General features: G+C 45.1%; 1 protein-coding gene across 4 annotated transcripts in view; it reads right to left on the reverse strand.

The window, feature by feature from the left end:
* Positions 1-15,622, reverse strand: part of tanc1b (tetratricopeptide repeat, ankyrin repeat and coiled-coil containing 1b) — a 57,216-nt gene that overhangs the window by 5,040 nt on the left and 36,554 nt on the right. For all 4 annotated transcript variants that reach the window (XM_029841726.1, XM_029841719.1, XM_011610335.2 and 1 more), the window contains 12 exons: positions 12,718-12,840; positions 12,011-12,292; positions 11,708-11,862; positions 9,112-9,343; positions 8,804-8,970; positions 7,106-7,713; positions 5,899-6,007; positions 5,611-5,733; positions 4,039-4,275; positions 3,767-3,952; positions 3,300-3,378; positions 103-236 (listed from right to left, as the gene is read on the reverse strand). In XM_029841726.1, coding sequence (XP_029697586.1) covers positions 103-236; positions 3,300-3,378; positions 3,767-3,952; positions 4,039-4,275; positions 5,611-5,733; positions 5,899-6,007; positions 7,106-7,713; positions 8,804-8,970; positions 9,112-9,343; positions 11,708-11,862; positions 12,011-12,292; positions 12,718-12,840 — 2,435 coding nt within the window. The remainder of the gene's footprint in view (positions 1-102; positions 237-3,299; positions 3,379-3,766; positions 3,953-4,038; positions 4,276-5,610; positions 5,734-5,898; positions 6,008-7,105; positions 7,714-8,803; positions 8,971-9,111; positions 9,344-11,707; positions 11,863-12,010; positions 12,293-12,717; positions 12,841-15,622) is intronic.

The following is a 15,622-nucleotide window of genomic DNA, read 5'->3' on the forward strand; positions in this document are numbered from 1 at the left end:
AGGTCGCCCAAAACGCCCATTAGCTCATTGAGCTGGACACCGTGAAGACACTGTCAGCAAAGGTGTGGGACGGGGCTGCGAAACACCCATGAGACGGCTCACCTGCCAGTGCCCCTGTCTGATGGAACAGAACAAAGGAGAGACCCCCCGCCGGTTGACCTGCTGCACCACCGCGCCCTGCTCCAACAGGAAATTGCACACTTCCATCTTCCCGCGGCCCGCCGCCGCCGTCAAGGCTGCGGAAAAGAGAGGCGGACAAACAATGCTGTGAGGAGGGGGGGGGCGAGACAGCTTCACTGAGCGTTGGGTGGAGGTGAAGGTACTGCTGCTGGCGCTGCTGAGGAGAACGGAGGCAGTGAACGATGAATGACGCTGCTGGTGAACAACAGGCGCTCCTTAATAGTCCATCTGCATGCGGACAATTAAAAGCCCGGCGATAATTAGTTTGCACTGGCAGCGAGTATGAGCAGTAAAACACAGGCTAATGGTTGCTGATTATTGAGTTTAGAGAGAGAGGCACTTATGTGATGCTCATTAAGTCATCGGGTTCGAGCCTGGGCCTCTCACATCTACTGTAGCGCATCAGCACGTCTCTGTTAACAGTCATACTGGTCCCTCTTTCTTTTAAAATCAGAACAACTCTCCCTCCTACCGAGCAGGAAAAGTGCTGCCAAAGCCCGACATCTGACATCATCCATAAGGATGCAGAGTAATCAAGAGTCATCCCACCATCTGCTCAACACACACGCATCCTATATTAAAGTCTAAATGTGAGGTGGTGTCAGGTGGTTTCTGGTGATTCGTTATAAATAAAGTCTGCAGGGCTTTACTTTGTTCCAGCTTGTTGCTGCACTTACACCGCGGCCGTAACAGCTTGCTGAGGCGTGCACTTTGAGCCAATGTCTCATAAAAACAAAATATAAGGGGGAAAACACAAAAATGTCAGCCATCGGCCCATCACTGGAGAGCCTGAGATGCACCACCAGCACCAGCAGTTGTGGCAGTTTATTCAGACAAAACTTAATGCTCTCAAATCCAGAAGCTCCCCTCTCTCCTTGCTTTGAAATGATTGCGTTTGTCCTTATATTTGCTCTGCTTAAGCAGATTTTTACCCACAAATCAACGCAACAATTCGCTTACATTTTACTCACTAATTAAATGTCATTTGCAAAAAAAAAAAAAAGCTTTATCAGAAAGGCCAAAGTAAATCCTGACAAAAGCATCTGCAGCAACCTCAAAGCCTGAATATTTAACTTGGAGGCAGATGAACAACCCTGAGACATGAAACCTGCAGCCATGTTTTCACCAGTGTGGAGAAGGAAAAATACATATTTACAAAAGCTGATGCCACCGCAGCACCAAATCTCTGGGGTCGTCTTTGCTTTGAGCCCGAGCTGCTGCTGCGAATTCACAACAATGGCAGCCATTCACTGCTGTGAAATTACCTTTTTCTGCACAAGAGAGAAGATTTCTGCATCACAAGAGGCGATGTTAAAAGATGAGCCTTTCACAGATGTATAATCCAATCTGCTTCTGTCCAAACAAATGGGGCGGCTGAGCCATTAACATAGAGAAACAATATCCCGCTGAAATGTAAATGTGAAGTAAAAGCACAGATTGCTTGTTATCAGTTTCCAGAGGCAGCAGTGTGTGTTCAGGCTGCAGGCTGCTACCTGGTCCGACTATTAATTTTCACCGCTGAATGGCGGAAAAGGGATTTGAGGCAAATCAGCTCAGTGTAAATGATTTTAGTTGTCTGCACCGCGTGCGCACAAGTGTAGTCATTTTTTGTTAACACACTGTGATAGACCATCAGCTCTGGCCATAATTGTGTTTACTGCAGAGCTATTTGGCCTGCATGCAGATGCGTCTCAGGTTTAAATGACTGCCAGGTGTGTTGAGAGACGTCTGGATGCACTTTGGCGCGGGTCAGAGGTGCCCTCGTTACCCAGAGCTCTTCCGATGCCAAGCGTGGTTTGATTTTTCAGGACTTCTAAGGCTCTTTCAAGAGGGTGCTGATGGCATTTTAACATCCATTAGGTTGGCTGGAGGGTAAATGCTGCAGCTAATGGTGGAGGGAGGCCGTGTGTCAAGCTTAGGACACACACGCAGCTCCAGTCATGAGGTTTTTTCCCCCTCACCCAGAAGACAAGACTTTTCATCGGTGGAAACAGGAAAGCGGCGAGATAAAGAATAACTCTTTGTCCCAGGACTCCAATAAAGTCTCGACCTGCAGTCATTTAGTGGGATCTGGGCAGCAGTTAAAGGCCCAGGATCCGAGTCTTTGCTAATAGACTGACCTACATTCCAGCCAAACGCACTAAATCCTGCTGGTTTTCAAGTGACTACTGACACACAGGCGAAACTGATAGATTTTTAATCTATTCTGGTATCAAACAGAGTTGCCACATAAAAGAGGGAGTCATTGGAACAATTTTTAGCTCTGTTTGAAGACTCTGAGGACTAAAAGGCTGAGAGAAACCTTTGAAAGCACCGACTACCTCTGCCTGCCTGACAATTTAGAGAATGGGTTTAAACGTCATTCTTTTCTATATTTAAGATGCACTGAAATGTCAATAAACGAAGTCTCAAAGTATTTAAACTGACTTCAGAACAACAAGGCAATCCCACTGGTACATTCTGATAAAGACAGCCCAACAATATTTTGCAGAATCAACACAGTTCTGAAAGTCAACGTTCCGTTTAAATTTGTATCAACTTTGGCCATCAGGTGGCAGCGCGACCTGATCTGTGACGTACATGCTAATGTTAGCATTAAGAGTGGAGCAGTCAAAATGTTCTCTTTGTTGTCAAACAGTTGAATAAATTACACCTATTCTGAGTTATAGTCTTTTAAAGGTTTAGTGTGTAAGATTTGGGGACATCTTTTGATGAGAACACAGATCACAGCCTTAATACAAGATTCCAGGTCCTCACATCTGAACTACAATGGCTAAAAAAAAAAGCTGCCCTTCCAATTTAAAATTAATCACACAACACACATGTGACCGTCGATGTTTGCAACATATGGTGGTGTAGCTTCAGAAGACATGCGGCAGCTTAAATATGGCGGCAAGCTGGAAAATCAGCGTTCAAAGCAAAAGTTATGTTAACCAAACTATGCGGAAACCCAGAAGACCACAAATCTGCAATAGCCATAAAATGTGCTGGGACGAGCAACCCAGAGACAAGATGACTTCCACTGCAGCGGGCAATTATGGCAGTGTGGTCCGGAATACTAAAATGGTGAGGTAATATTAGTGGCTTATGTAATGCAAAGGATTGGTTAGAAAACCTACCTGTCTCTCCCCACAGAGTGTCGTGGCTATCAATTTGCACAGTGTGCTCATTAGTCAATGCCAGCAAGTCCCTCACAACCTGCCAGAAGAGGAACACAGATTAATGGCATGCTGCTTCTGCACAGGACATCAAATGAAAAATACTTCATAGAAGAATAACAACACAGCTTGAGCCAGTAATAAAAAAGCACTTGACAGTAGTGATAGTTTTCTGAGTTCAGTCCAATCAGGTGGATCCTCAGACTCAGACCAGGAGCTACAACTACATCAAGGCTGACATCTTATATTGGCTCAGTTCCTTTAGTCTGAAGAGATCTTTTTCAAAATCTACCATGGAAGCCAAAGCAAACGGTGGGCCTGCCTCGCAATTAATCCAGAATAACAATGACCTTTATCAAGCTGTCACAGTTTTTCTTGCAGGTTTAATCAGGAAGCAGGTAAAGAGTGTGTGTGGGTGTAATTCAGACCTGTGTGTGCCCCATGCTGGAGGCTGCGATGAAAGCCTGCTGCAGAGCCTTGTTCTTCAGAGCACAGTCCTGCTGCTGCCCCTCAGAGCTCCACTCCAGCTGCAGCAGGTACTGAATAATGTCGAGATGTCCTCTGAGAGCAGCGTGGACCAGCGCAGATTGTCCGCTCTTATCTGTCTGATCGACCTGATAACAATACAGCAGAATATGAAAAGTGGGTGCGGATGTCAATACACCATGTGACTCTCGAAGTCCGCCTGTCATCTTCTCACCTTGGCCCCGCGCTTGCAGAGCAGCACGACCAATCCCAAGTGTCCCGCAGCCGCTGCGAAGCAGAGGGGACTCATGCCGTTCTCAGACACCACGTCTACGCTGGCCCCAAACTCCAGAAGGAGCGAGGCGATTTCCTGGTGGCCGAGGTGGCACTGGACACAGAGCACTGGGGCATTGTTGAGGACTTCTGTGCGATAGTTCACGTTGGCCCCGGCCAGCATCAGCAAACGGCTCACCTGGGGACAAAAACAAAAGGCACAGTGCAGAGCATCAGGACAACACACCAGAGTGATAGGTTGTTTTGGACCACAGTCTAACTCTGGAACTCCTTGTCCTTTAAAGCAGGAACCTATATTTCTTCAGCCTCATCTGGAGAAGGTCAGACACCAAATGAAGTGGTCGCCTTCTGCTGAAAACCATTATTAAGCTTTCATGATGAGGAAATCAATCATACAGCTGAGTCAAACAGACCAAATAAGTGTCTGAAAACAGGAAATTAAATTGGCCGTTGCAGTAAATTAGCCACCAGTGGTTCTTCAGTTTTTCCCACAGGAACAGGACGAAGTCGCTCAGTTATACATCGCTCTGAAGAATGCTACGCTTGAGCATGACAGGGCTTAAGAGACAACAAGCAAATACTGAGACGAAGAATAACTAACATCAATTATCAATATAGCAGTGCAGCGAAAGGCAAACAATGGCTGCTCACTGTTTCTACTTATAATGGAATAAAGTCAAGAACGACTGATTCAGCTACAGTCACAGGTTGACCTTTGAACCCATCGTTCTCATTTTATTCTTTCAGTGACATATGTCATGGATGCAGACCTCCCCGTTTCCTTTGTATATGGGAATAGGAATGTGGGCTGCTGTCTGATACAGAAACGGTGGTCATCTACCGTGTATTCTGTTTACTGCTTCACTAATTTTATATCAGTGAGGATTATGCAATGTTCTGGGTTTATAGATGGGTTTATCACAACCGAGATCAAACACACACAAAGTGTGACTGGCACTGAAGAGGAGCAATGAACACAAAATAACACTCCGCAGAGAAATGCCCAGGCCATGTAGATAACTGAGCTAACATTTGGTTTGTAAAGATGAATAAAGACAGATGCAATCAGCAGAAAGGACGCACAAACTTTTAGTTCCATTTCTGAGCAGACTTTGTATCCTTTGCCATGGCAACAGCAGCACTACAATTAGACTGAACCAGATAAGATGCAATATATTAACTAAAGCAAATGTGCTGATTTTAATAGGCACTAGAACATATGACAGGCTAACGCGGCTTTTGAAGAAGGAGCGAGATGGGGGTGGGGATGTGGTTAATGGCTAAACCATAATCCACATGTGTAGAGTATTCTCTGCTGCCTTTCTTGCTAGTTTCCACTGTTTGTCTTTGGGCTCACACTCATCCCATCAAATCTGTGTTAACAACGGAGCAGAACAATAATTCACAGCATAATTGCCACGTCTGATTGAAATACCACACAGGGAGGATGCTTTTGGATGTCAGATGGCACCATAAATCCAGCAGGATGTGCGTGTTTAGGTAAACTCTTTACCTTGACATTGGGTGTATAGAGGTTCCTCAGGGAGGCCAAGGCTGCAGAGAGACCATCAGTGCTGCAACTTATCCACAAAGCCTGCAGCACACTGGATGACACACCTGTTTTCTTACTCAGACCCTACACACACATGGACACACACGCACACAATGGGAGAATGTGGAAAACAATGAGCTCACACTGCATGGCTCAGTGAACTCCAATCAAAAAAAAAAGCCATGAATTAACAAAGAAGGAGCTTAAAAGAGATGGATTCAGAGCCAAGAATATCTTCCATAGCGGCACCTTAAAGATGTGTGCTTTGAGGATGTGATGTCCCAGTTCCATCGTCTGCTGGCGGTTAAGTTTCCCCTCTTGGCGGGACAGCATGAAAGCCATGAGAGCGTGTCCAGTCCTGAATCCAAAGAGCATGAGCAGTGTGTCAGTTCAGGCAACAATCAGGCTGATGAAGAACGTTCCTGACGTGACAGTCAGCTCATCAGGACACATTTTGTCTAAGCACCTTTGTACTTTCACAGAGAATTCACTTCTTCTGTTCCTAAATAAATGCTGCGTCATGCCCAACTGAGTGACACCAACAGCCATCTTCAATCAGCCGTTCTGGTGTTAAAGACGCCAATGCAGAACTTCATTAAAAGGACGTGCATGACTGCACAGCGCTCTGATCTGGTGGCGGCGCGGCAGGTTTTTTTTGTCCGAACGCACGCCCTCCGTGCCAGACTCTAAGCCTCTTTATAAGCGTTGGCAGACTGTGAATGAGCAAGAATATGAGGCTCAGATTTGGTCCATTTCAACACACTGCTGAGTGAGCAGAGGTGCGGCTGGCGGCCGATGCTAGCCGAATTAACGTCATCAATTTTATTAAGTGTGAATGACTGAAGCTTCTGTGGTCGGGGTGCTTACAATTATAATTCAGCGGTGCTATGAAAGCCTTTGGAGCTTCAGCAAGATGGAGTTTCTGCTTATAATTGACATTTGTATTTCATATGATTTCTGCAGTAACATTATTTGTATGCAGGCAAGAAAACTACCTGTGAGGTGATAAATTAGCTACAACCTCTCCGATAGCGGGTTGCTATGGTTACAAGAAAAACCTGGAAGAAAACCTGTGCTTGTCTCTCGCTTATCTGTATGCCCTGCTATCTATATTGATTATAATGCTCGACAGACTGTCTGAACAGACCTTCTCATCAGCATAATGGAAGAAATGGTCATAATTATATACAGCTACAGATATTAAGTAGCTAATTTGGATTTTAACAGCAGCACTCTGAGACTGTACATATGAAAATCACTGAGGACATTTTCACAAAAATGTGTTTTGTATAGCTGACTTCAGCCATATAATTATCATAATGACTTACAGACCATCTGGCTGTAATCATGTTGCTTTGCAACACTATTTTAAAGATGAGATACAGGCTTGTCAGGCCCATAATCGCAGCCTGCATTTCACAAGTTGCTGCATCTGTTGACAATGTGAAACACTGACCTGGAATCACAGAGGAAGTCAGTACTCTCCCCATCAGCTCTCCACACCAGCCACTCTCTGAAGGAAGGGTGGCAAAACATGCGTGTTTTATCCCGACGCTTAATGAGGAAGCACGAGAGCAACTCCATGCGCTGCTGGAAGTCATCCCATGGCAGCTCTCCGTGGGTGGAGCCCGCGTTGAGGGCCTGGAACACCTGCTCGTCAGTCAAGGGGTGCAGAGAGGCAAGTGCCACATTGAGGATGGGCAGAGAGCGCTCGAAGGCTGAATTAGTCATAAACTTCATGTTGCACTGCAACTGGTAGAGCTCTGCCAGAGAGACGGGCACCACTTTGTAGCTGGCGCTCTTGATCACCAGGTGGCCTCTTTCAAACAGATCCAGGGTGAGCTTCAGGTACAGGTAGGAGCCCTGGCTGCGTGAGATCAGGTGGCTACTGAGCTTCCCGACGGTGACAGGATCAGCTTTGCCATTCAGGCTGATATTACTCATGATTTCCTTGCTGCTGTTTATCCGATACTGAATATAGGCATTGAGGTCGTTGCTAATCTCCTTGTTGTCAGAGAAGTCATCCAGGGAGATCTTCTCAAAGGGCAGGAGGCTGGTGATCTCCTGTAAAAGAGAAATAGCAACGTTAGACAGAAAGTTGCACGTGAGCCGGAGAATTCCCAGAAAGCTGCTGCACTTCCGTCGAGCACGATCTTCTTAAGGCATTAGATGTATAATAGAAAATATCAATACGTCCATGGTGATGAAAAGGTCTGACGGTGCAGAAGCACTTTGAATGTAACCACAGGGTGGCTCCACCAAGAGGTGGGGGGAGAGGGGCGGTTGTGGTCACAGCTCACATTTCAATCTATGTCCTGGAGGTTGGAGAAATCAATGCACCTTAATCCTCCAATCCTCTGCCTGTCTGGGGCTCGAGAGGTATCGCCTTAGCGAGATAAGACGTCTCTATTCCTCATCATGACAGAGGACAGCAAACAGACCAAATATGTGAACAAATATGTGTTTTCACACAGGCCCCCAGTCGCTGAAAAGCACTGGCACTAATCTCTGAGGTGACGGAAGCGGTGCAACACATCAGTGATTGGTTGGCTATTTTGGCGAAGAGTGCTGGCCTGAAAAATATATTTGACAGTAACATATGGATGGAGACAAAATATGGTGCTACAGTTACAGACTGGTTAGGACTTCTGTTGGCTGCTAAAATTTTAAAACATGCACATGATGATTAAATATTTACATACTGGTGAGTATTGACATTCATGGAACAAACTGTCCTAACTTTAATTAAAACCAAACTTCTTCACTTCCACCAAATACGGTTAAGGAAATTAAACTGTGTGCAGTCAGATGATACTTCCTCAAGAAATAATTCGACACTGTGAAATCACCCTGGTGAGTAATGACGGTACATCTAGTTTATAGAAAATTACACAATAGTCATTTAGCTGAAAATTCTCATCATAAAGCAAATATGAGCCCAAACTGAATGTTAATACAAAAGATATATATATATATTCCTATATGTTCCTGTGGGTATATATAGACTTCTCGGGTCACTCGCAAATCTCGGTCGAGGAAAATCAGCCTTTCAAATTTCCAAATGCCAATCATCTGCTGTGTCACACCTCATGAATATTTCAAACACCACACACAGGTGTGTTATAGCCTGAGTAAGATTTTCCATCTTCCTCACCAGTAAATTAATCCGGACAGTGACCACCAGTTTAAGCCAGGGGGGGAACTTGGCAATGATCTTTGTGATGAAGGACGCGATGGTGTCTCCATAATCAGGCTTGTGGAACTCGGCCTCGTTCAGCCCATCAATCAAGATGATGTGGTCGTCCTCTGGAATCTTGCGTTCTGCATGAGTACACGAACACTCATGTTTAACACCACTGTAATTAGTGCAGGAAGGAAGGCTATTTATACAGTGCCATGTCAACATTCAAAACAATGGACAAAACAGTGCAACCGAGACATTGCTGTACAGTTACAGCCCACCTTTGCGAAGGCTGGCTAGTGGCTCCAGGACCCCTCTCCGGAAAGCAGCCATGGGGTCCTGGACGCAGGAGCGCAGGCTGAGCATGCTCTGGAGGTGGGGTTCTTTCAGCAGCAGCTCTCGGTACGTGCTCAGCTGGTGGGCTCTGCACAGCAGGGCAGCAATGCTATGTACAAACTCCGGAACGAGGCAAGTGTAGGTGTTGTCTGCCTGGCAGTAGTGATAAGCCACGACCTGGAATGCGGAATAAAAACAACAAACCAAAGGGGTCAGAGTTATTGTAAATCCAAAAAGAACATGTTAGAAAAATACGATAAGAGTGGAGATTAGCTTTGGCTGTCTGATATATACAAAGATGAAACTCCATCATCATCACAAAGTTGGTTCAAAAGCCAGCAGCTCTGGTGAGTACAATCAATTTCTTTGGATACGGTGTGAGACGATTTTTATATTTTACCATAAATCTACTCATGATCTCCTCAGAATATAAATGTGTAAGGGCCGATGATGTAACTCCTCTCCTTATACAAGGGGGCCAGGGGATCCCAGGTGGAACTCTAAAAGAGGATCCTTCTGTGCCTGAACTGGACACTGCACCATTCAAAGGAGGTCTGATTGAGCAGGAATAATGAAAAACAGAGAAGGGGAGGAAAAGAAAGGAAGAGAATGGCAAAAGAAGAAGCCCAGGGGACAAATGAGCCTGATTCTAATTACAATCCAAGCAGGAGGATCTGACACACTTCCAGGGGCCGAGGGAGGCAGCAGGCTCCTCTACTGGTGATGCCTCCTCTGCTGCTGCCTCCTGCTCCCTCAACAATCTAAACGGATTCCTGGAGAGCTGATAGAATGCTCATGTTCGGAAAAATGTGGGTGTAAATTGCCCCAACTATTAGACTGGCTCTTTTCCACCGCAGCAACAAAGCCACTGATTTTAAAATGCGAAGGCTGATGGGGGACAAAAGAAATCACGCAACTGTGGTGCTGGTGCTTTCACAGGGGTCTGGGACCCGAAGCATTCCCAGTGCAAACTCCCTGGTACAAAAGCTATTTGACGTGTACATCTGCCCCAGGGTGCGTCACCAACAAGCTTTGTAGAGAATAAAAATGTAACCTAATCTATATATTATTTAAGAATGCACTTAACAGACCGCGTGTGCAATGATGAACCATCTAAAATTCAACTTGAAAGCAACTGTTGCATGTATATTCTACAACACAGGTCGAGGCATCAGAGAATGAGAGAGCAAGAGAATGCAACAGCGCTTTATTTTAGAAAATGCAATGGCCTAACCCATTTCAACCCCTTTAATTCAATGATTGAACAGGACTGACACAACCAGCCACAACCAGTCATGTGATGCAGGGTGCTGGAGACACAATCACTGGCTTCAGGGGTATCGCTTTGATTTCACAGACCTTCAGAATAGCCTTAGAAGTATAAAGTCGGCTTCCTGGTTCAAAAATGTAGCACTGCCAGTTGCAAAATGCAACTGCACAGTGGCCATCTCTCTCGTGACTCATTTCCTTACGAAGGGGAGAATCAAAGAACTGTGCTAAAAATGGAACGGGAACCAGAAAAGAAATTGGTGATGATACAAGCAGAAGGTCCCATCAGAACACTGTTGTAAACAAAGTTCATAAGCCCTCATCACAAAAGTGTTCAAAGTGAGCAAATGTCAATGTGAATCAGGACACAGTCTCTCAAGCACAGTCTTGCACGCCAGCGTGTTAGCATTTGTAGATACTGCACAGTAGGGAGGGCACGGACGCTGTGCACAACAGTCCATGTTTATTAATGCTCAGTCAGGCATCGCTGAGAGAAAAGGACGCGTTAAGAAGCTGATTCAAAGAGCAGGAGATCCAGCCAGGGTAGAGACCATAGCAGGTAAAGACACGTTTGTCACCTGAACAATGTTTATTGTAAACGGAGACTGTGTTGCAGAAATATGGGCAAACGATCACTGCAGCTCCTGTCAAAGAGCAAAAGTCTTCCATTGTCTATTGTGCAAGAACAACAACAGTTTATGCACCGATATAATAATGGCACTGAATCACACGGATGTGTTTGGGGCCGAAACGTTTATTGCCTCCTTCCCCTTCCCTGCTTGCTGAATAAAACATGTAATTTTCAACATGCAGACTTTCACACAGACTTCTCACAAAGCCTCCCGTAATAACTACAGTGGACTCGTGTTAGTCAAAGCATCGACACTACAGAATCTGATCCCTAGGTTAGCACAATGCAATTCAATCCCTGCTAGCCTCAAGCAGAGAGCAGAGCAGCATATTACAGTACAGTATATTCCAGCAACGTAAACACCTACTGGGAGATAAACCTGGTGGACCATGAACTTATTTTCTTCTGCCTACGGAGATTTTACATACATTTCTTTGCTGCCAGCTCCATTTCCTGTTATTGCTCACTACTGTCAGCATTAATATAAAGGTTTTTGATCTCCTCATCAAAGTAAATGCGCTGTGCAATGATGCAACGCCACGTGATATGATCAAACAATCAAAGCTTCTGATTAAAACTCATTCCGTCTGTGAGCTCAGCAGCCACATTTCGGTGTGGAGATGTTGTGGACTGGGTCGTACCTTTGCAGCCAGACGCCGGACAGCCTCCTCCCGCCGCCGCTGCGTCTCAGGTGTCCCTGGGCAGCTGCCCGTCCTCAGCGTGTTGGCAGCACTGGAAGGTGGAGTCGGCTGCGGTGGCTGGGAGAGCGGAAGTTCTGCGTTTGATCCTCCGCCGCCTGGAAGGGTGGGTTTGTAAATGAGTTTCGCATTTCTCATGGGAAGTATATCCTGGTATCACGTCTGAACTTTGCAAGCTAAAATAAAAAAACAAAATCTAATAACAGTGGCTATAAGGCCAACGTGGTAAATGTTAAGATCGATTACTTTTGGGAGAGACGCTGGGGCTGTTGGAGGCGATCTGACGCATACGACCTCCGTGGCAGCTCAGCGCCACTAGCCGGGAGATAATCGCCGTCTTCCCATAACCAACGCTGCCAACCACTACGGCGCCTTGACTCTGCGTGCAGTCGGTAGCCTTCAGGATTCCTTCCAGCTCCTGGAAGAGCCAGTCTCTCCCCACAAACACAGAGTCTGTGGTGATGCTGGGCACCTCAAACAGCAAGGGCTTCAGCATGATGTCCACTGGTTTGTAGGGAGCAAACCGAGCTGAGGAAAATGAGATAAAATATTGGATTACAACAAGGTTTTTTTATGGGCTTAGATACACAATGGACTTGGAGGATGGACTCTTTTTCTGGTCGACCGAAGCCATAATTAGATCTCAGAACACTTATTCACTCAGGCTGCTCCTCTCTAACAACATTTGTGGTATTAAAACTGCCAGAACACAGAACATTACAGTGTACCTGTATTCTTACACCACGGTTGATAAACAGCTGCACCTTTGGCTCAGATTTTCCCTTAAAACTCTACTAGCAACTTGAACACAGAATTAGAAATTGTTTAAATGAGGTATTCATTATTGCTTTCTTTATACAGTAAAACAGTGTGTGAAACTACTTTAGTGTTTCTTAAACCTCACTGAGGATCGGCTAAACAGTTAACTTAGGACACAGTAACTTAAATGTCACCTTTGGAGTCCTGAGGTGGTCGCCCCCCAGTGTTGTGCCAAGGCAGCCGAATGGATGTCCGTAGGGGGGTGTTGCGCTGTTCATCGAGAAAGCTCAGGTCTTCTAGCTTTGTGGAGCTGGTTGCTTTAGATACCAACAGAAGGAAAAAATTGTAAAGGCTATAAAGAGAACGAAATAGTAACAGCACATTGAAGGTCAAATCTGGCATCTCAGGATCCAGGAGAAGGTGAGACTTGCATGTTTCAAACAGATGCAAAAGGTAGCGCACTAGTTAATGTACTTAAATCCAAATACAGTTAAGAAATTCTTCATTTCTATCTTTGAATTACACATTTAATACAGCCTATTACACTATGATACCACGTGTAATCGACATAAAATCATGAATAGGAGGAAAAACAGCATTATATTAACTGCCATAAATATTAATATTGTGTTATAACGGCTTTAATATGAACCAACCATTTGAACTGAATGGTCAACCTAGTAAACATAAATAAAGATATGAACAAGCACAGCAAGGTCTTTCAGCAGTTACCGAGCACTACTGGACATTTTTATCACCATGGTGATGTACGGTCTGTCTGCCTGCTGAAGGGCAGAATCTAACCCTTTCATATTCACCACCTTCAGCTGGGAGACGCCATCACAAACTCTTCTCCTTCCTCCCTCTCCACTCACCAACTCCTGCTCTGGAATGTCCTACTAATTAAATTGTGTCTGCTGATGGGGAAAATTAGCTGAATGCGGCTCTGACCCCGATACATGATTGTTCTAAATCTTTTATAAAGAAATCAGACCAAACAACCCCGAGTCTGTGCAGCTTAGCTAAATAACAATTACAGCTTCTTGTGTCCCATATGGAAAAAAACGGGCGTAAAGCACACAGAGGATAAGGTTCGGAATCTCTGGTCCAAACTTCAAGAGTTCTCCCATCAGATGGTCTCACCAAGGGCTAAAAAGTGATTCCCCTGCCCCAAAAGCATACGTAGGTGCTGGCACCCACAGTGTTCAGCTGCTGAGCAGAGAGTCGGCTGCACCCTCTGAACCAGTCAGCCAGTCCCAGCGTTAAAAGCATTTGGCAGCGTCTGAACCCGCCCTGTCCAGGTGTTACGTGCAGGTGACAAGATTGTTAGGATTAAAGTAGTGGGAAGAAGGAGGTTTAAAAAGAGCAAAGTATCTCTTATTATTGTCATTTCTAAAGGGCCACTATAAACGCTCACAGGCCTTTAAAGCCCTCTCTTCAATAGCTTTATGCCCTCAGTCTAGAAATTCCTTCTGATCTTTACACATCTCATCGATCCGATGTACACGTGATACCTTGATGACTGTGCTCTCGCTGCCTCCAATGCATTTGTGCAGCTTCTGAATGTGTTATGATGAAAATGGGCTGCTTTTATCCTCAGGCACTTTTACCCTTTGAGTTCTGTTTCTCATGAAGGAACAGAGGAGGGGGCTGTGCTTCTCTGCTGCCCTCCGTATCTTCCTGCTAATCAGAGCTCATGCTGAAAGTATTTCAGGAGACAAAAAGAATCTGTTGCAGTTCGTTGCATGTGTGCTGGAACGTTCACACACGCTTGTAAAGAGCATGTATATCATGGCTCCACTTGTGCACTAAATTAACAATAAAATTAGGCTTTATGGTAGACTAACTCCTGTTTTCCCCAGGATTCCGTCACATCTGATAGCTATTTAATAACTCCCGACTGGCATTTTAACCACTTTCTGAGTCAGTACAGCTACAAACCCAACTGAACTTCTTTGCCTTTTCGTCACAAACTTGTTTCTTCGGCACTGACTGAATTTAAACAGTGGACTTGATCCTTTTCATTTATAAAGAATTTATTCTTTTTTATGGAGCAGTTCTTTTGAAATTACTGAGAGACTCTATAAACTCCATAACTTGAAGAAAATATCTTTAATCTGGTGATACATTCATATTACTGCCTTGCTTCGAACCCTCTCAGTAGGGTGGTGGATGGGCCGCCACTAACTCAGCAAAGTTAGTTTCCCTGACACACGACAACTTATAAATTGCACCTTTGGTGAGTTCCGAACTATCAATGAAGCACCACCGAGTAGGATTTTAAATGGCTCTTAAAAACCAGAGGAGATTGATCTCTGCAGCGGGTTCTTTTTGTTCCCGCTGGGACCAAGGAGCACAGACAAATCTCTGAGAATGGACATTTTTAAAGTGACCTTTTCATAGAGCTGGGTGATATGGATGGGTTGTCTGTCCCTTTTTTATTATTTCTTTTGGCCCTACATCCGACAGATCAATGTGTGAAGAGCATTCAGACTGCAGCGGCTCCTGAAACACATCGCCAATGGGAGAATAAGAAAGGGATCGTCCATAAACAGCAACTGACCATATCAGAAGGAATCTTGAGGAAAATCTGAAGAAAACCGCTGATCACATAAAGCTGCCACGTGTCTTTTTAACGGGACAATGACAAACGCATCCAACTGACCGAGCTGTACCTCGTCTTCCCGGTGCATCGCTGCACCACAGATGTCTGATAATTGCAGATTTTGTTTTTTCCAACCCAGGTGGAGAGGATTTCAATGAACCCTCAGCCCAGTGCAGCTTACTCAAATATTTAATGGAAGGATCCATTATCACTGGCCAGATCATCAAATTTTCCCCAACAGAGAGCACCTCAGAGGAAGAATACAGAGTGGGCTCTGTCAAACATCAGAATTCACAGCTGCATCATCGCAGAGTCTCTGGGCCACAGTGACCTTAAAGCAGTGGCCCGGCAAGAGAAATACAAGCTCCAGAACTGTGGAATTCCAGTCTTGAACAGCATTATTGACCTTTGACACTATGGGTGTTTTTCAAAAGCTTGACTGAAATCGCTCAAAATGACAGAATTGAACCGATTATTGGACTTTGTGACCTCTT

Source organism: Takifugu rubripes, chromosome 1 (genome assembly GCF_901000725.2).
Source record: "Takifugu rubripes chromosome 1, fTakRub1.2, whole genome shotgun sequence".
Taxonomy (NCBI): Eukaryota; Metazoa; Chordata; class Actinopteri; order Tetraodontiformes; family Tetraodontidae; genus Takifugu; species Takifugu rubripes.